We start from the raw sequence: 21,689 nt of genomic DNA on the forward strand, positions 1-21,689 counted from the left end.
AAATGTTTATCACTACATGAATTCATTAATTCACCTCTATAAGTTTTTGAAAAATCCTCCGGTCATCAATGGCATAATAAAATGGTATATCACACTGTTGAGGCCACTGCCGTATTGGTTCTTTTAACATGAGGTCACAACTGTCAAGTTGGAGCTTTCATAGAATTCAGAGGATACAACTTGTAATTACAAGTTCAACAAAGACACAAATGCTTTTTACAAGTCGGAATCTTGTAATTGCGGTATTATTGACTAGACGTGAATGCACCCCAAGTCTATGGGACTTTTTATTTTTGAACACATTTTACGGGAAAATTGTATATCAGATCAGTTAGAAAAGTTATAGCAACCTGAGTCAGAACTGTCTCAAGGGCTGTGCCAAATTTGGTGGAAGTAGCTTAAGAGCTTTAGGATGAGTTACAATTGGAAATGTTGGTCTTGGTTTAGGGAAAGACCAAACTTGCCTAAAGAAATCATTGTTATTCATTTCACAAGCAAAGAGGCTAGCCAGTTGTAACAGTGGTTGTTGTTTACATACAAGTCTTTAAGACACAATGGTAAATAAAGGCCTGTTTAATTCTATGGGTCAAAGAGAGGGTGGAAAACACTAAAATTATGTTTTTGGTGCAAGAAACAAAAAAGAATAACCCCTTTACTTCTCAATTGACTTGATCAGCAAAATTTACTTTTCCTTACTGTCCAAAGCTTCATCTTCAGAAAGCATCTGCAGCTGTCAGTCTATCGATAAGAACACAGTTAGACACTTTATTCTAGTTCTCTAAAGTCAAAGTCCCTTTAAATGAACCAGTAACCCCACAAGCTTATTATTTTAACAGCCACAAAAATCATGGGGCATGTTATCTATTAAAGGCATATAAAACACAAAAAAATGCAAAGATAAAATAAGAATAATTACAGTGGCAAATTTGAATGTAAAAAAATAAATAAAGATGATGAGTCGAGGTTTTTCTACACTGCAAAAGCAAAAATATATCCTTCTCATAAAGAGGTCACACAAGCTCACAGACACACATACACACATGCATACAAATACTCTTTTATAAAGTTCTGACCTGCTATCTTTTACATATTGCTGAATCTGCCATCTCAAAAGGAGTATCAATTAATAGAATAAATGTCATGTTCATAACCCCCTCACCTACCCGTTCCATTCATCTGATTATGCTTCTGTCTTTTTACACATTCTCTTCTAAGATAACCTCAATAGTGTGAGGCACATCTTGGCCTGCCACTAAAGAGATGTTTGAAACAGTCACAGAGGGCACTGAGATGGTCGGCACAGAGATAGTAGGCATGCTCATGTTGTGGTGCAGAAAGACCACAGATGTGCCGCCTTCCTCCGCCACCAGCATGCCCTCCTGGACAACAGGCATGGCGGATGTGGAAGAGGATGGTGAGGAAAAGGCAGACTCCTGTACTAGGAGGATGGTCTGTACAGCCGCATCATCATCCATCAAGCTCTGTGCAGCAGAGTCTACGGGGTCGTTGTCATGGATACGCATGTGTTTTTCAAGGTTGGATCGGGAACGGAAGGCAGTTGGACAACGAGTGCAGATGTACGGACGCTCGCCACTGTGCACATGGGCATGTTCCGTTAGTCTCGCTGCTACACTGAAGCTTTTCCCGCACACCCAGCACGTGAACGGCCGCTCACCACTATGAATGCGCTCGTGATCCTGCAGGTGTGGAAGCTGCCGAAAACGCTTCCCACATTGAGAGCACTGAAATAGAAAGATAATTAATTTCTCAAACCTGAAGTTTCCTGCTTCATGAACCAGCACATACAGTATATCAGCATTTCCACAGCATCTGACCAATGGAATACCATAACTTTTCCAGTCACTTGTGGTTACAGGACAAGGATTTTTAAATTAAGATTTTAGAGGATTTACTTCCCAAACAGAAAAACACTCTAGAATTTCCATGACATTTGCATGACTTTTAATATTTAATTAATTTCCATGAGTTTAGCAGACCTTGAAATCACAATTTTGAAGGTGCACTCAATGATTTTTTTGCTACATTTTTAGTACATTACATTAGTACATTACATTTCTACATTAGTATTTTCACTCACAAAAGATGAAGACTCTACTTAAACATCAGTCCTATTCTCAATAATGCTTTCACTCACAGAATAAATTAATCATGGCTGACTGTGAATATCTTTTCTTTTTCAATGCAATCTTTAAAAGGAAAGGTTACCCAAAAATGAAAATTCTCTCATCATTTACTCACCCTCATGCCATCACAGATATTTATTACTTTTTTCTTCTGCAGAAGACAAAGATTTTTTTAGAAGAATATCTCAGTTCTGTAGGTAATGCAAGTGAATGGTGACCAGACCTTTGTAAAATCACAAAAATAAAAGGAATCATAAAAGTAATCAATTTGACTCCAGTGTTTAAATCAATACCTTTAGAAGTGATATGATAGGCGTGGGTGAGAAACAGAACAATATAAAAAAAGTCATTTTGTTCTGCAGAACACAAATGAGGATTTTTAGAATAATATCTCACCTCTGTAGGTCCTCACAATGCAAGTAAATGAGTGCAAAAGTTTAAAGCTCCAAAATCCACACAAAGGGAGCATAAAAGTAATCCATATGACTCCCGTGGTTAAATCCATGTCATCAGACATGAAATGATAGGTATGGGTGAGAAACAAATCAATATTTAATTCATTATTTTGTCATAAATTCTCCTCCCTGCCCAGTAGGGGGTAATATGCACTTACATTTACATTTATGCATTTGGCAGACGCTTTTATCCAAAGCGACTTACAGTGCACTTATTACAGGGACAATCCCCCTGGAGCAACCTGGATTAAGTGTCTTGCTCAAGGACACAATGGTGGTGGCTGTGGGGTTCGAACCAGCGACCATCAGATGGGTCTGATTACCAGTTATGTCCATTAGTCCACTATGCCGCCACCACCACTCCAGAATGTGAATCACCAAAAACAGAAGGAGAAAGTGAAAATGTATCCGTTTCTCACAAATCATATCACTTCAGAAGATATTGATTTAACCACCAGTCACCTGGTGTACTCTTAAGTTGCCCTTATATGGATTTTGGAGCTTAAATTTTGGCACCCATTCACTTTCATTGTTTGGACCTACAGAGTTGAGATATTAATCTTAAAATCTTCTTTTGTGTTCTGCTGAAGAAAGAAAGTCATACACATCTGGGATGGCATGAGGGCGAGTAAATGATGAGATAATGAAACATTTTGGGTGAACTATCCATTTAACTTTCACTTTCAGATTTGAAAGTAAAACTAAACAGTCACCACATATGACTTTCAGACGTAAAAATTGATAGTGGAGAGTTACAGCAAAAAGGGCTTACATTTTTATCTGTTTCTCACCTATACCTATCATATCGCTTCTGAAGACATGGATTCATTTCTATGCTTCCTTACTGTGATTTTTGGAGCTACAAAAGTTCTGGTCACCATTCACTTGCACTATACAGACCTACAGAGCTGAAATATTCTTCTCTTTGTTTGTGTTCAAAAGAATAAAGAAAGTCATACAGATCAGGGATGGCATGAGAGTGAGTAAATGATGAGAGAATTAAAATTTTTGGGTGAACCATTCCTTTAACGGAGAATTGTATGATGCTGCATACACTATATATTACTGAGTGCACCTTTAAAATTCCCTGATATTTCAAGGATTTTGTTAACTGTGGGAACCCTGAAACATTCTCTTTGCTGAAAGACTGCTGTACCTCGAAGGGTCGATCATTGGTGTGCGTTCTCATGTGAACGGTGAAGGTGGACGGGTAGGCGAACTCCTTCCCGCAGAACTCGCATGAGAAGCGGCGTGGAGCGTTTTTCTTGCCCAGAGCTCCACGGCAGTGTGCCACAAGATGCTCCCCTAATGCAGAACTGGAGGCGAAGCGCCGCCTGCAGGGGGCAAGTGGGCACCGCAGGGGTGTCTGACCCGTGTGGGAAAGACGGTGCAGGTCGAGACCATCCTGAGTGACACAGCGGTGACCACACATATCACACTCCAGCTGACCTCCCACCTTTCCTCGTCCCTGACCTTTATATCTGCGGCGCACTGGCACCTCCCCGGTGCAGTGCTGCAGGTGTGTGTCCAAGACTGCCTGATTCAAGAACTGAGAGCCACAGTTAGGACATGTCTTTGGTTCTTTATCTGCAGACAAAGACAAAGGGATAGCAAAGGATAAAGAGTGGGATGCATTTCAAACACTTTTGTGGATATATATATAATGTATGTCAAAGTCCTACAAGAAGAGAAAGGGAGAAGCATACAGAAGTTAACTACACAGATAGACCAATAGATTTTTTTAATGATTGACACGAACTATTTTTAAGCGTTCAATAATCAATCCTCAGAATCTGCTTTTTTGACTCAATAATTACTAAATCCTTAAAAGGAATGTTCCAGGTTAAATATAAGTTAAGCTCAATCAACATTAATGGCGTTATGTAGATTACCACAAAAACACATTTTGACTCACCCCTTGTTTATAATAAAAAAAGTGGTTACATTAAGACACTTACAATGGGAGTGAATGGGGATAAAATCATAAATGCTAAAATACACAATTTCAGAAGTATAGTCATAAGACGTAAACATTATCCTGTATATGTTAACATGATTTTAGTGTGATAAAACTGCTAACTAATCTTTTCTTTGTACAGTTATATCCAATACTGGGATAACAAGTTTTCACTGTCATGACGCTGTTGTAATACTGGATACAACTTTGCACAGATAAGATTAGTACGTGATTTTATCAAGGTATAATCATGTTAACGTTTATAATGTTTACATTCTATGGCAATATTTCTGAAACTATGTATAAGCATTTAGTGGTTATGGACTGGCCCCTTACTATAACAGTGATTTTTTTGGGTAAATAAAGAAGAGACAAGTCAAACTAATTTAGGTGGAGATCAACATTATGCCACAAATGCTGTTAATTCAGCTTAAATTGTATTGAATCTGGAATAATCCTTTGAGCATAAGCAAGAGCATGAAAGGTAGTTAAAAGTTTAATAATGTATGAAAACAACACATTCAAATATTATACAATAAACACATATCCACCTGTTAGCTATAAAAACATGATATTAAAAGAACTGATAACCAATTAAGTAGAAAAGTGGGAATATTGGTGTAAAATAAATAAAATAAAATAATTCTGTCAAATATCAGAGCTGTGGCGCAGAAGGTAACATCTTTGCTTCTCATATGTAAGAGCTGGGTCCCCATCCCGTTCCTCCCTCAATCCCTCTCCCCAAATTTCCTCTCAGCCTCTACAGTCCTATTAATAAAGGCAAAAATCCCCCACTAAAATAAGACAAAAAAATAATATTGGTCAAACCGATTATATGGTAGGTCTAATTCTAGTTAACACACGTATACTCACTCCTTGGCTTCTGATTTAGAAGAAATGCACACATTTGCTCTCGATCACACATGCACACAAAACACATCTTTGGCTTCTTATCAAATGAGAAAAACAAACACATTGTATTTTCCCTATCAGTAAGAGAGATGAGGATGGAGAGGTGCAACACAAACATGAACACTCAAAAGCCAGATCCCTCTTATTTAAACAGGACCAATAAGAGGGAGGAGCACTGATACATCCACATTCACAGAATGCACAGTGAATACCTAGAAATAACACAGCACTTTATGGGGATCATGGGTGACGTGACTGTTCGGCTGATGTTTAGATACACAGAGTTGTTGTTTTTTTATTATTATTAAGCTTTCACACTGCCAGACTGTGACTCAGTCTCTTTGACCTTTACAGGCTTTTAAAAGCTTCTACTAACCAATCCTGCACTCCCATATTTGCACCTATAAAAAATATGTCCTGCCTCTTTCTCACCCTTTCTGTTTTGCTAAAGAGAGGAACAGCTGTGGCAGTGGTCCTATCAGTGTTAGAGGCATAGATCAGAGGTGATAGTGAATAGCTGCTGATCTTATCAGTACACACGCAACCCATCCTAATCAATGTGACCTCTGAACTCATCTATTTACCTCCAACCGATCAATAAAAACTCATTCTTCTGACAATTCTGTCAGAAGCTTGCAGTGTGTATGTGTGTGTGTGGCCAGAAACACAAACATTAACACAGATTACAGACTGAATGGGGCACTTAATAAGAATAATTTGTTTGTGTACATATGCTTGAGTGACAAAAAACATTTATCTATTCCCTTAGTCTTCACTTCTATTACCTATATTGCCTACTATTTCTAAAGAATGGTCACTAAATGAACCTTATGAATAGAACATATTTTTGTTTAGATTTGTTTATAATTAAGGGCAAGTGTTTTGAATTATATACATCAATGTTCTTAAATTTCAGAATATGGCAAAATATTTTTTGGTTAACATGAAAGGTTAACAACTGAGGAGGGGTGCATCTCGAGCTGAGTCTTTGTTCCTCCTCAGGTTTTTTTCTTATCTATTAAACAACCGAGGTTGGAGATCTTACTCGCAACTGTTGCCTTTGGCTTGTTCACTGGGTCAAGGCATTATTATTTTTTTTATATTTTCTGTAAAGCTGATTTAGAAGAATATTTTTATTGTAAAATCAGTATACAAATAATATTGAATTGAGTTTGTGTAAAGATAAATAAATATATAATAATAAATGAGTGTCAGCGAGAGCCCATAAGGACAAAGGGCTGAGTGTGGGATCATGTCCTCAGGCTGACCTTGATGGATGAGATAGTGCAGGTCCAGGTCCTTGCGACGTATAAATGCCTCCCCGCACACATTGCATGGGAATGGATGGCTGGTGTGTAGGAGTCTAGGGCAGCGAAAAACAGAGAAAGAGTGAATAAGAAAGGCTGCATCATGCAGTCCCTGGAGCAAATCCAACTTACAAACCCATCTGATAAAAGACACATTCAAATTCACTCACATTCATACAGAGCACAGACTTGCACTCTTACAGAAGCACAATTAACCCTCTGATACATTCATTATTAAATCGTGAATAAAAATATCTTAATGTTGCTTATTACTTCATAACAAGAATATAATAATTCCCAGTTTTTGTTTCTGATTAAAATGGTAAGAAATCTTGAAGATAATGGTAAACATTACAAATTTACAAGGTGCATGGTAACATTTATCAACATGAATTTATATGTTAGAAACATAATGACTTATGGTCAGAGATAATCATTCATGGTGGTTTAGATAATTACACCCTGAATTGGTAAAAAAAAAAAAAGGCTTTTAAAGATTTGTCCACTGTAGTTCACACCATGCACCAGAGTTAACACAACACTGAAAAATAATATAGCATCAACTCTAAGCTGGGCTAAAGAAAGTTCATTAAACTGAGAAGTGCAGGAGAGTGGCAGCCTCTTTAGAATGTCTTAAACCCAATACGCATGGGATTAAAATCACCAGGGCCCTCAGTAATTATTGCTGACATCAATAATTACTGCTCATATTTAGTTTTCAGTCCCGTGAGTATATGTCATCTTTCAACAAGTCCTTTGTACTCTGTAAAATGACTTGCAGAAAAAACAAAGTTACTGACATTATAATTAAGAATGTAATTCCAGCAAATTTACTGACATATGCTTAGTTGTAAACAACCACATAGTTTATCTCCTTTCTGCTCTTATTAGCTGTATCAGTGCACTAGAAATGAAAAAAAAAAACTGATGCTATGGAGATAATAGGCCTGTACAAATGCAACATTAATGAGCTTTACTGCTATACTACTGAACACTGTGCGAAATCCATTAATGAAGGCCCCTGTGAATAGGGTTTCAAATAACTAGATAATAATTATAATCTTAGATAATGCATTATAGAAAATATTCAATATTAAATTCTGGTAATAGTCTGGCTGCAGAATTAAAGTTATATCAGTGGACGCAACAGCACATTCAATTGTGTAGACATTATGCTGGTGACATCTAGCATAAAAATAACCACATAAGAAAAAGTGTTTTATTAGGCTTATCATATTAGACTAGGCCATCATTGAAGTACTTCAGCAGAAATTCTCCCCTTTGAATTGAATCAACTGCTGATATCTTTCACTATTAAAGTCATAGTCAATTTATGTCTAAATGTTCAGAAATCTAAGAAACAGAACATTGTTACAGAAAAGAACAACTAAAATCTGAAACGTGTACATGAAAAAGCTATTATTAGTGTCAAAATGTAATTAAATGGTTTAAATATAACATCCTCACATATAACTTATCATGTTCTTATCATCTTCGAACCTTATGTTGTGTTGTCTTCACTAGAAACTATTTATTCTCGCTCTTTGATCTTTGGGAAGTCTCTTCCTTTCCTTTAAGATTTAAAAAAAGCTTTGATTAAAGGGATATTCTGGTTTAAAAATAACTTAAACTTTATTAAGAGCATCTGTTGCATGCTATCAACTATCACAGAAAATATTTTTTAGAGCTGAAGCGAGAAGCACAAACCTAAACACTCCATCCAGGGACTAAAACGGTTGAAGGGACGATAATGTCAATTAACATTTTTTGCAGAACATAACTGAAAACGGGGACGAAATTCCTTAAAATCGAAGTCAAAGCATAATTTTTTTAATGCTGGTAACTGGTTAATAACCAGTTATTTTTGTTCTGATAAATCCTTTATGAAACCAAAAACCAAAGGGTTTATCACAGTTCAGAATAACACCATTTCCTGTTTCCCAAGAAAATGAGGGTTCTCTCTTTTTAGTAGAACATAAACATGCACTTTGATTCTGAGAAAAAAAAAAAAAAAAAAAAGCTATTTTCAAAACCAATGTTAAAAAAATTAAAATTATTTGGCTGGCAAAAGATGCCATTTAGTCCAAATGCACAGTGTGAGCGTGCATGCACAAGAGAGAGATTTAGGATATTAATTAATTTTAGGTGGCCAAATTAATATTTAAAATCATTTTGGGGACATATTTCATATTAAGAATACATTTATTGAAAAGATGTTACTTTACATAGGCTACTGCATACTAGGGATGGACTCGAGTACTCAGGTACTCAGATGTGGCAGCAATGATCGATCATGTAAACGATGATCAATGGTGATCATGCATGATGTGACTTTTCACTTAATTAAAAAATTAGCGACAATTACCAGACAACTAAACACAAACGTTTCAAAGAGAGAGCTTATTTTAAATTTTGAGCTTGTTTTTCCAAAACAGCAGACTTGTTTCTCAGCTGATTCTCTGTAACTGTTCTTTTATTTTGTTCTAACCAGTTGAAAATTGGAAAGAAGGCAGCGGAAAGGTGGAACCGGAATTAAAAAAATACTGTTTCTGCTCAGAACAAATTGAATAGAAAATCATTTTTGTTTTTTAGTCCCAGACTTTAACATGTACAAACACACACAAACCTGTGACTCTCCAGCTGGGACTCAAAGTTGAAGCTGGCTGGGCACTCAGGGCAGATGTGCGCACGTCCATCATTTAGGGATGTTGTCCTCCCTTTTCCTCTGCCTCTGACCCAGCGTTCCTGAGTTTCCCCTGTCTGGTGGATCAGCATATGGCGTTTGAGTGAGGTAGCCTGGAAGAAGCGCTTTTCACAGATGGGGCAGCTGAATAAGCGGGAACCTCCATGGGTGAGTTGGTGACGCAGCAAGCTGGCTGGAGAGGGGAAGCCCTTCTTGCAAACTTTGCAGTTAAAGAGTTTCTCACCCGTGTGCTTGAACACATGCTCACGCAATAGGCTGCGCCGTGTAAAGCCCTTCCCACAATGCGGGCACTCGTGAGGCAGGGCGGTGCGCGACCAGTCCCGACTCAGCTTGGCAGGGGCCTCGAGAGTGGCATCTGCTGTTGCTGCTGGTGATTAAAGAAACATATTGTTACAGTCGTTAAGTAGATTAAGTGCAGACTGTAATTAAATATTAATATTTTTTAACTACAAGCGATCATGTTGCTTTAGAAGACATTAATTTAACAGCTGTTTAACATGGTGTCATGTGGATTACGTTTATGCTGACTGTCTGTGATTTTTGGAACTTCAAAAGAGAAAGTGTGTGAAGATATTTTTGTATTTCTCTTCAAATGTGTTCTGGTTAAGTAAGAAAGTCATACACACCTGGGATATCATGAGGGTGAGTAAATAATGAGAGAATTCATTCAATTAATTTTTAGGTGATCTCTTTAATTTTTCTCAATTATTACGCACTATTGGATACTTACTGAAACACTGTCTGTTAGCAGAACAGAACCTTGACCATAAAGTTGCATTATCATTTAGAAAAACTGCCCAATTTAGTTGCATCATTAAAATCTGTGAGAGTGAAAGAAGCATGTAAGGATATCCTTCTTAATTTGATCTCTTTGGAGTCAAATCATTATTGTGTGCATTCATTCTGACCTGGTTTTCTGAGGGGCATGTCGTCTCTGCATTTTACCATGGAGGTGAGAGCTGAAGCAGGAACGAGTCTGCTTTTCTCCTCAGCAGAAGGTGTTTGTCCTACAGGTCCATTCAGACGATGTTCACGGCGATGGTAAAGGAAGTGTGTGGTACTCATGAACTCAGCCCCACACTCTGTGCAGGTATGTATCGGTGCCTCCAGGCCATGCTCTGTACTGCGGTGCTTGATCAACTCCTGCTCATTGGGGAAAGAGGATCCACACTGTTGGCAGAGAAAAATCCGTCCTTCAGTGCCTGAGGAGGATGCTGTAACAGGTTCCTCTGCAGATTTACTTTCCACCTCTTCATTCTCTGAAATGACATCTTTCTCTGTCTGCATGGCTCCACTTTGCTCTCCTTCTATATTACCAGGGACCATCTCCAATCTTTCCTCATCGTTTACTTCAGTCCTTTCTTCCACCATCTCCACAATGTTGTCCACCAGGACCTCACTATTCTCCATGCTCACAGCGCCCTCTTCTGCATGTACCTGGTCATTCTGCATAGCCTCCTCTCCTGTCATACAATTACTGTCCAGCTCCACCTCCACCTGTGCTACAGGGGTCTCGGTTATTGTATGTTCCATAGTGGTCACCTCAATTAGACTCTGGCCTTCTCCTGCCGTGGCTAAAAGTAACAAACCCTCACCCTGGGAATCCAGCAGAGCTGTGGAAAACTGTTGGATTGCAAGTGGGGCCAGCTTGGCTTCGCTCTCCACCTCTCTGCGGTGCTGCCTGCGATGATAGAGGAAGAGTGTGGTGTTGAGGAAGCCCTCTCCGCATACTGTGCAGCGGTGTATGGCATCCTTCAAGCCATGCTGAATCTTGCGGTGAGTCACGAGCTCTGGAACGGCACTGAAACTCTGTCCGCACTCAACACAGAGCAGGCTGGAAGGTAGCTTAACCTTCTTTTGTCCCCTACGCCTTGTAGCAGGGCTGTCCTCTACAGTGGAGGGCTCCACAGACGTAGCTACCCGAGTGCCTGGGGCCTTTGGAGGTTCAATGTGGGCTTTGTCACTCTGCAAGTCCTGCTGAGAGCTCTCAGATGACACAATTTTTTCAGAAGCCTCATCTCTTACCAGATATTCTTGAGAAGTGTTCTCTATCTTTATTTGAGGCTGTCCTCTCTCTTTATTCACCTCCATCTGTCTGTGTTCATCTTGTTCCCACTCAGGTTCCTGAAATTCTGGTTGACTAGAAAGTGCTTGAGCTTCTTTAGCATCTGTTTCATGGCTTTCTCCCTGGTCTCCTCCAGGTCCTGGCCCTGTCTCAAGGCAGCAGCCCATCTTGCGGTGCTGCTGCCATAGCGACAGAGTATCAAAGAGAACCTCACAGTCAGCGCACTGATACAGAACGCGTGGAGCATCAGCTTTCTTCTGTCCAAGCAGAGAAGACAAATCCACAGATGTCTGAGTCTGAGACTGCATTGCCACCTAGTGAGATGAGGAAACATACACAAATAACATACACAAATTCTTCTCCTGGGAGGACAACAGGGTTACATTAATTTCTATAACTTCTCTAGTCAATTGTGGTTACTGGATTAGGATTTAGAAAAATCATTTTATAGAGATGGTACGCACAAAAGAGTAATTTCTGTTCAATAACATATTTTAGAGCTGAGCATTACAAGAGAAATTTACATTACTTTTTCGGGCCTGGAAATCTAAAATCTCTTAAAATCTCTGATATTTCCAGGTTTTCATTGACAGATGAAACCCTGCAACCATAAAAAGTTCTTTAACTTTTTATGTACACTAAAAATAACTTCTTCCAGAACAAGTCACAGAAAGGGGAGCACCCACATGATGATAGGTCTCACTGAGTGTAAAAACCACAAGGCATTAGCTCATGTCACACTCAATCAAGCTATCCTTTACAAAGGGCATGGTGTGGGGGTCCGTGTTACCATCATTTGATGCAACAGGCTGCGACATCTTACTTAACTGACATGGCAAAACTGTTTGTGTTTACCATGTGATCATTTTAAAATAGTTTAAGTATCCACTTAAGCCAACTTCATGAGAGGGTATTAGGAGAGGATAGGATGACTCAGAGAGACAGGGAGGTTTGGCTGAGGGCAGCCATAAACTGGATGGACAGATGCACTAATGTACTGCATCAATTTTCAGATGGAGATCTAAAAATAAAGTCAAACAGACAATAACACTGAGCAGACATAACAGGCCAATCTCGTCATTTGAATGGTCAAATGCACTTTTTGGGCAAAATTAATTTTATTAAAATATTTTTGCAATTAACATTTTTTATTGATTCCCATATGCTGTAAATACAAAATAAAGCAAAACATAAATGAACAGAATCAACAATTATCCCTTTTTAACCCCCAAAAATTCCCCATCCCCAACAAACATCACCATGCTCAAGCCTGAATCACACATGTACAGTATACACACAATTTATTTATTTTTTTTGTTGAGAAAATACAAATATAACAATAACCAAATAAAGAGAGAATAGGAGAAAAGAACAATTCCACAACAGATACAATTTACAATCTCGACCATAATCATGTTTCTCTCCACGTGGTCCTCACTGAAAGCCTTCCAGAAAGGTCAAGTATCTGTCCCATTTCTTACCATAGACGTCTCGTCTGGCAAGCTGTTTATATGACATCTTTTCAAATACCGCCACCCTGCCCAATTTGATGAACCATTCTTGAAATGAGGGATCGCCTTTTAACTTCCATCCTATAAGAATGATCTGTCTGCCAATCATTACACTAGTTTGGACCCAGTGTTTTGTATATCTGTCACCTACATTAATAACCCGCTCCCCATCCTCAAATACCTCTTAAGAGCTTTTAAGGCTCCATCACCCAGACTCTGAATCAACGAGGAGTAATACACTGATGCTTCATGCCCCTTTCCAAAGACTGTGAACACCTTACAGAGAGGGTATGCAGCCTTAGCTGTGTACTACCACCAAAAATAGTACAAAGCAAATGGCGCAGCTGTAAATACCTGAAAAATTGAGACCTAGAAATAAGTGGTAGGGCAATATGCTCTCAGAGCAAGAGCTTCCGATTTACTGTAGACCAATTCACCCAGTATCCTATGCGGCGACAAATGCGACCTCCGGAGGATGCAGCCTTCCAAACGAGACACAGCAAACAGGGTTGGAGCGTCTCTCTATGAATGAAAATGTATGTTTTCTGCACACGCCGTGATGGTGTGTTAAAGTACAACATAACAACAAGCACTGTTTATCTCCTGGTTTCATCTCAACCTACGATTATGTCAGCGATCGCCAAGGGAAAAAAGCACAAAGGTACATTCAGCTGACATCACACTATCATCACAGAAGCGGTAGCCTGTGTTATGTATTGTGTTTAGGCAGCGTGTTATGATTTGACTTCATTTCTAATAATAATAATAATAATACAAAAATTATAATAAGGCCAAAGGTCCAAAATATCACATGATCCACAATGTGAAGTTTTAATGAACTCAAAAATATATACAATATCTTAAGTTACTACTAAGAGTATTTCATTAACAGCAATTAAATAACTCCCAAATTCGAACTAAACATTGCCTAAATGTATTTAAATACACTAAACTAAGAATATTTTAAGAGGAAAATGGCAATACTTGCATTTCTTAAGTGTATTAATTTAAATTATATTTAAACAATAGGCTACATGCACATATTATTTGGAGTCCTCCATGTGCGTTTTGCGATATTAATGTTAACGATTAATCTATTAATTGATCATTAATTTCCATGACGATCCAATATGAAAATGTCTGAAAATTGACATCTCTATTAGAAGGGATGTATTAAAGTGCTATCTATATGATTTTCTTTTCTCTATATGTGGCAACATCTCTAAACACACCAAAGCATGATATGAAACAAACATTTTCCCAATTAAGCAATAAGTGGCAAAAGGATTGAGTGACTTAACTATAAGAATAAAAAAAAAATCTATTCTAGACTAAATTTTATGAACCGAAGAAAGAAAGGTATAATCCCTCCCAGATTGATTCAGAAGTCCCCAAGGGACTGTAATATCAAGATTTTTACACATCCTCTGTAATGTCAATGTTGCTCTAAAGGATCTATACATATTTGCATCGCTCCAATCTGTTAATGGATCCGGTCCTTGATTAAAGTCTCCACGCAAAACCATATCGTGAAGGATCCCAACCAGTGGCAAATTCTCAGGGCCAGTAAAGCCTTCTCTGCTGGCCTAACATGCCAAATGAATAAATATTTTTCATTCTTTCATTCTCAATCACCTTTTTGCCTATGTATTTTTAATTGCTTTACACTCTTAATTAATCTACAAACAAAATTTTTTTAAATGTCAATTGGTATTATTAATAAACTGCGACATAATGTATGATGCCCAGAGCCATAGGGTGTCTTATTCATTGTGAAACTGTGTTTTCTTAATGGCATGAATCACACTGAAGGCCTAGACTTTAAATGCACGGCCCGCCACTGATCCCAACTGCTTGTAACTTTACCTCAAGATCTATAAAAAAGTTCTGATCATCAGCATTGGATGCATAAATATTAGCCATATTTCAGCCAAAACAATAATGACTCTTCCTAAATTATCTTTGATCTGTTTGAGACATTTAAATTGTAAATTGACTCCCCTGATCTTACTTGAACCAGGACTAGAGGTCTGCACAGGCCTTAAAATGAAACCCGAATCGTAGCCCAGACCTTGTGGCCTGACCCTACTCGGAACAAACAATACAGTCAGAATAGAAGCCTGAACCCGACATCGCTCACTATCTTTATAATTTAGTCTCCTAGCAAGCACTGTTGCAATAGGCTGTATTTTATATAGACAACATTCAAAACAGTACTGAAACAGTAAACATACACAGTTTTAACAAGAAACAGCAACCCCTCAGTACACTAGAGCAGAAGGGGGGAAAAGTATTGCCTTATTGTTTATTTGCTGAAACTTCATTTGGTGCAGAACAATCTGGAATAAAATGAAACACCGCAACAGTCCACTCTATGCAGCCTGATCTTGTTCAGATTGTTGAATCTTTGTGACAACTGTGCTAAAAACAATCTAGACGCAGCACAAAGAATGAAACAGAGCGCAGGTGTCTTAACATGTGTTTTTGACAATTTTAAGTTGGATCACCCTGATCCAGATGGGGGGGGAGGGTTTAAGAGAAAGAAAATACTGTCACAATAGAACAATAAAAATATCCTCTTCCATTTTCAATTTCTTTTAAACAGTCAGAACCCTCATCTGACCCACAACAAATACACATGATTTACAAATACATTGTGGATATTTTGAGCATGTGTTTTAACTCATAAAAAAGCTAAATGTCCCAATCTGTGATAACATTTATGATGTTATCCGGCATTGTCTCTGAATGAGGCACTGACTGGACATGCAATAAGAGATGCAATTGTTAGAAACTATTATTTATATTGTCAAGCCGGTTCTCGCCGCCTCCTTTCCATTGAACCCCTTTACAGTGCCAAAAACAAAAAAAATATCCAGTAAGCAATTTTGCCCATGTCTTGTTGATGAGAGAGGTCAACAGAGAATGGCCAGACTCGTTCAAACTTACAAAGTCTACAGTAACTCAGATAACGACTCGGTTACTAACGTAACCTCGGTTCCCTGAGAGGAGGTCTCTAGCTTACGCTATGGGAAAACTCAGTTTCTCGAGAAATATTGAAGTCTTTATGTAAAACGCATTGCAGCTGCACAGCAGACAGCAATGAGCGAGGCAGCTCGGTCATTGGCTGTGCTGCGGCAACTTGCTCGAACCAATGACGGGGCGACTCTGAACGCGCGACCAATGAGCTGCCGCTCAGGCTCAGAGCCCGCCAAGATGGGCGTGGCTAAGGCTATATATTAGAGCCCGTCATGAGAGTTCTTTAGGTTCAATCGACTGAAGCGAACTGACCAAGCACAAGCACGGCAGGTTACGCAATACTCGTTCCCTCCTCTCAGCTGAACCGAGGTTACGTTAGTAACCGAGTCGTTCCTTCGAGAGGTCTCTCCTATTGCGTAAGTAGCTTACGCTATGGGAACACCATGCAAAACGCCGTGCGTGCTGACTTCGCTCTATAAAGCCAGAGGCAGATGCCTGAGCCTTAAAGCAAAGTGATTATTCAACGAGCCGGCCAACGGCGAGCTATATAATGGGATAATACAGAGCGCCTTTGCCCCAAGGTGGCCCATGGTGGGGCGCTCACTGTAAAAACACAAGCACATATCTTATGTACTGATTCTTCTATTTACTGATATGCGTAAAAGACCCTCTAAGTCAGTCAGAGACGGACCTTATAAGGGAGGAGATAATGCTCAGCATATACATACTCCAGTCCATACTACAGTCAGGCTGATAGCATGTTGGAATGCAATGAGGGGACCTGTAGGTTATAAAACCTGATAAATGTCGAAGGCGAGGCCCAGCCTGCCGCCGCACAAATATCTTCAATGGGTATCCCACTCGACCACGCCCACGAGGAGGCCATGCTCCTCGTAGAGTGAGCTCTGACGCCTAAGGGGCATTGAAGGCCCTTGGCTTCATAAGCCAGCGCTATAGCATCCACCAGAGGCGTTTCCAGCATTGAAGGACATCCAGGGTTTAGCCCAGACAATTTTATTTTCACACTAGCAACCACTTCCCTGTAGTTCAAAGCTGGTGAGAGGGTATTCTTTGAGTTCTGCTCTTACTGGGCCTGTTTCTACAGTTCCTATATCTTCCACTCTAGTTCTATCCTCAACATCCTCTCTCCTCCCTGAATCATCTGTGATGCAAAAGAACAGATACGGCACATAACTTATTGCAAATCAGCTTCAAACAACTAATTCATCAAGTGCTACATATTTCAAATTGTAGACCAATACCATTGAAGAAAATGTATTGGGAAGAGCAGATCAGTGGGATTGCCCTAAGATCTATCATGATTCTTGAATTTTCATGTACATTACAATAAAGTCATCACAAAAGAGTTATATTATAGTGAGTAAAGTGAAGTAAAAAATTTTTTTTATATAAATAATATTTTTTTTTTTACATAAATAGTCAAAATGATGTATAAGATCCTAAGTTAAAGCAATACATAAATTACTTTAGTCTAAGTTCATTGACACACCATGGCATCGAATTGTATATAATTCTCCATGTTCATCTGTCAAAATCCTTTCATTAGGATCATTGGGATAAGAAATGTTTCACTTTTAACTTTCTCTAAAGTAAAGTGACTGATTAATTGTTACCAGTTTCCATGCCTGATTCTGGCACATCTTTGCTACCCTCAAAGTGTATATTTACAACAAACTAATATCACAAAACAAGTCACACATACATTTTATGCTAATGCTTATTGGTTATCCTTAGAGAAAATAACACCTGATAAACAAGAAAATTATGCTCCAAACTGGACTCGAACCGCGGTCTTCAGCGTGAGAGGCAAATGCGCTAACCACGAGGCTAGAGGTTACAACATGTGATATCAGTCAGTATGAAGTTTAGCCTACTGTGGGTGAAAGCCAGCCAGATGATGATCTTAAGACTTTAAGGACAAAAACAAATGCGAATTCTTACCCACTGACTTCTTTCGGAAATTTTAGAAGCCTCATTTGCTTAATTTTTGCTGTCTTTCCTGCTAACTGCTGTTAACTCGCCACTAAGTAAAGTAAGTTGATGTCAGCTCCTCCCCTACCTGCTGCATTTTCAACAGAGAGGAAGAAACGGAGTCGCCCATAGGCTACCGACAGCAAAGGAACTTATTCTATAGGCTATTTTTACAGGCTGTATGCAGCATGTGCAAAGCCAAAGCACAATGAAATACGGCAACTTATGATTTCGGAGGTTTACATAGGCTATTGTCCAGTTTCATATTTGTCAGTCAACTTTTCAAAATACATTCGGGGCTATACTCAAAACATTCGGGGCTGAAGCCCCGGCAAAATCGGCTGCCGCCGCCTCTGGCATCCACTATCCAGCGCGATATTCTTTGCTTTGAAACTGCGAGACCTTTAGTGCGGCCGCCAAAGCATACGAATAATTGTTCCGTCTGCATCAGTTCTGGAAACCACGTCTGGTTCTTCCAGAGTGGGGCTACCAGGAGCACTGCACATTTCACCTCCCTGATCCGACTGATGACCTGAGGTAGCATCGCGATCGGGGGAAAAGCATACAAGGGGCGGCTCGGCCAGACTTGGGCGAGCGCGTCCGTGCTCTTTGAGAAGAAAAAAGGGCAGTGCGCATTTTCCCTGGAGGCGAAGAGGTCGACCTCTGCCTCGCCAAAGGTTTGCCATAACCACTGAACCGTCAGGGGGTGGAGAGACCATTCTCCTGGGAGAACTTTCTCCAGGAGGACGCCTGGCACATGCGCTGCTCTCAGCGAGTACAGGTTGTGCTGTGACCATAAGATGAGCTCCCTGGCCATAGAGTGCAGGGAGCTCAACCTGAGTCCACCCTGGAGATTTATATACGATACTACCGTCATGTTGTCCGTTCGGACCAGGACGTGTTCGTTTTTCAGATATGGAAGCAGGGCTCTGAGAGCCAAGGCGACCGCTTTCATTTCCAGACAGTTTATATGTAGGCGCTTTTCCGGGTTTGACCAAAAGCCGGAGACAGGCCTGCCCTCGTAGAGGGCCCCCCATCCTATTTTGGAGGCAATCTGTCGTGATCATTTTTCTCCGTGTGTTCACGCCCAGACTCACGCCTGTTTGATACCAGTCGACGGCTTTCCAGGGCGTCAGGGCTTTTATACAGCCGTGATTCGCTCTGATTAAAAAGTGGCCCGAGCGCCACGCGTGAGTGGGGAGACGGCTCTTGAGCCAGCGTTGGAGAGGACGCATGTGCAACAATCCTAGCTGGAGTACAGCTGATGCCGAGGCCATGAGACCGAGCATCCTTTGAAATCGTTTGACGGGGGCGCGCGCCCGCTCTGAATGATGTTGCAAGGCGCCGAATAGCGAGCGCGACTCTGATGAGAGGCGCCGTCATCTGCACTGAGTCTAGCACTATTCCCAGAAAAGAGATATTCTGGCTGGGGATAGCACGCTCTTTGCAAAATTGATTCTCAGACCCAGGCATTCTAGATGGCTGATCATCCAAGATCTGTGCGTCGTTAACTGACTCTCTGATTGTGCTAGGATTAGCCAGTCGTCGAGGTAATTCAGTATTCGCACTCCCGCTGTCTCAGGGGAAAGTGCTGCGTCCATACATTTCGTGAATGTACGGGGGGCCAATGATAGGCCGAATGGTAGTACTGTGTACTGGTATGACTGTCCCTCGAAAGCAAATCTCAGAAATGGCCTGTGATGAGGCGCTATCGGAATGTGAAAGTAAGCGTCTTTCAAATCCACTGATAGAAACCAATCCCCGGGGCAAACTTGCACGAGGATATGTTTGGTCGTTAACATTCTGAACGAGCGAATCATTAAAGCTTTGTTCAGATGTCTGAGATCTAGGATGGGGCGGAGTCCACCGTCCTTTTTCGGGGTTTTGGCTATGCATACAGTGTTTGTGTGTAGGGGTGCATGCATGACAGCAGGCACGCGTGCTACCTTTATAGTATTTCCCGCTTTTACTGGGGAAGTGTTTATAACTGTGGGAACAGTGCTTGTGTGTAGTGGTGCATACATGACAATAGGCACACGATCTACATTTACGGGGCGTCCAGCTTGAGCTGGGGAAGTATTCGGCACTGTTTGGACAGTATTGATATGTGGGAATGCGCACTTTAGTGTGGACACGTGACCCCTTAGTGACACAAGCAGAAAATTACTCTTTTTGTGATTTCTGTGTGTTGCCGTTAAAACGGCCTTTGATTGCAGGTGAGCGAGTTCTGTGACTGGCCCATTGACTGCTGTACAGACATTTCCAGCCGCCTGTAAGGGGACTGGGTAATGTTTTACACGTTTTGGAGAGAGTGGTCCGGCTTTTGCGAGACACGCACTCTCTCTTTTTCTTCCTATGGCTAGGAAGACTTACGAGGCTCCGGGTTCAGCACGATCTTGGCCGAGGTCCCCGTCGCTCAGGCGGCTGCTTTCGGTTAGCGGAACGCGAGCGGCGTCGAGCGTTCGTTTCAGGTTTGACGAGCTGGAGCGCTGGGGCAGGAAGTGACGCATAGCCTGCGAATCCTTCCGAGCTTCAGTGAAGCGTTCAGCGAACTCTCTTACCGCCGGTCCGAACAGGCCGCTTGGAGCGATAGGCGCGTCGAGGAATGGCGCCTTATCCGCGTCCTTCATTTCTGTTAGTGTCAACCACAGATGGCGCTCAAGGACAATCAGGTTAGCCATGGCCCGGCCGATGGATTGGGCGGTGGCCTTTGTGGCTCGCAGGGCTACATCAGTGGCGCTGCGCAGGTCCTTGAAAGCCTCAGGTTCAGGTCCAGACTCGTCCATGGTGCGGAGAAGTTTGGCCTGATAGACTTGCAGAACAGCCATGGAATGAAGCGCTTTCCATCCAGCGGTGGAGGGTGGGCACAGATGGTTGGCCACAGCCTCCTCGAGGGGCGGGGTTCCCTTGTAGCCTCTTTCTCTAGCGCCATCCACCGAGGAGAGCGAGGAAGAGAAAGAAGGCTTCAGGCGAGCAGAGTGCGGGGCTTTCCACGACTTTGTGAGTTTGTCGCGCCCCTGCAGGAACCACTCGTCCAGCTGGCTGCGGGCGGGTTCTTCCGAAGAAGACCAGTCGAGCCCGAGGTCTTCCACGGCTTTAGACAGGATGCGGATGATCTCTGAGTCCATGCTGGTGCCCGTGCTCGTGTCCGCTAATGTCGACGGCACGGGGTCGAAGGCCGAGCCCGGCCAGTCGTCGGATGCAGCGTCAAAGGTCGAAGGCATTTGAAACAACGCCTCGAATTTGCTCTTTCACTAAAAGACAAAAGCGTTGCAGAGGCGAACACTTGCAAAGTAGCTTTCAGTAAAAGGATATCAAAGGTGATGCGCGCCGGATGGTGTAGCAGAAGGCTTTGAAGGCGGCTGAAGGCGCCGGCGTTCTCGTAGCAGTCCTGCTGTAGGCTTGTCGACGGCGGGCGAAAAGACTCCAATAATTCAGAGGACCCAGCGAAGAGAAGGTCTTTGCTGAAGGAGATTAAATCTAAAGAACTCTCATGACGGGGCGCCTAATATATAGCCTTAGCCATGCCCATCTTGGCGGGCTCTGAGCTGCTGGCCTGGCGCTCATTGTTCGCGCGTTCAGAGTCGCCCCATCATTGGTTCGAGCAAGTTGCCGCAGCACAGCCAATGACCGAGCTGCCTCGCTCATTGCTGTCTGCTGTGC

General features: G+C 41.2%; 1 protein-coding gene across 1 annotated transcript in view; it reads right to left on the minus strand.

Annotated features, from left to right (window-relative positions):
• Positions 1-315: 315 nt before the first annotated feature.
• Positions 316-21,689, minus strand: part of LOC127658346 (zinc finger protein 235-like) — a 28,140-nt gene continuing 6,766 nt past the window's right edge. Inside the window, exons 3-7 of the mRNA XM_052147588.1 lie at positions 10,388-11,858; positions 9,402-9,846; positions 6,737-6,831; positions 3,756-4,186; positions 316-1,742 (exon numbers count right to left, since the gene is read on the minus strand). Of these exons, the coding sequence (XP_052003548.1) occupies positions 1,197-1,742; positions 3,756-4,186; positions 6,737-6,831; positions 9,402-9,846; positions 10,388-11,858 (2,988 nt within the window). The 3' untranslated portion in view covers positions 316-1,196. The remainder of the gene's footprint in view (positions 1,743-3,755; positions 4,187-6,736; positions 6,832-9,401; positions 9,847-10,387; positions 11,859-21,689) is intronic.

Source organism: Xyrauchen texanus, chromosome 17, assembly GCF_025860055.1.
Source record: "Xyrauchen texanus isolate HMW12.3.18 chromosome 17, RBS_HiC_50CHRs, whole genome shotgun sequence".
Lineage (NCBI taxonomy): Eukaryota > Metazoa > Chordata > Actinopteri > Cypriniformes > Catostomidae > Xyrauchen > Xyrauchen texanus.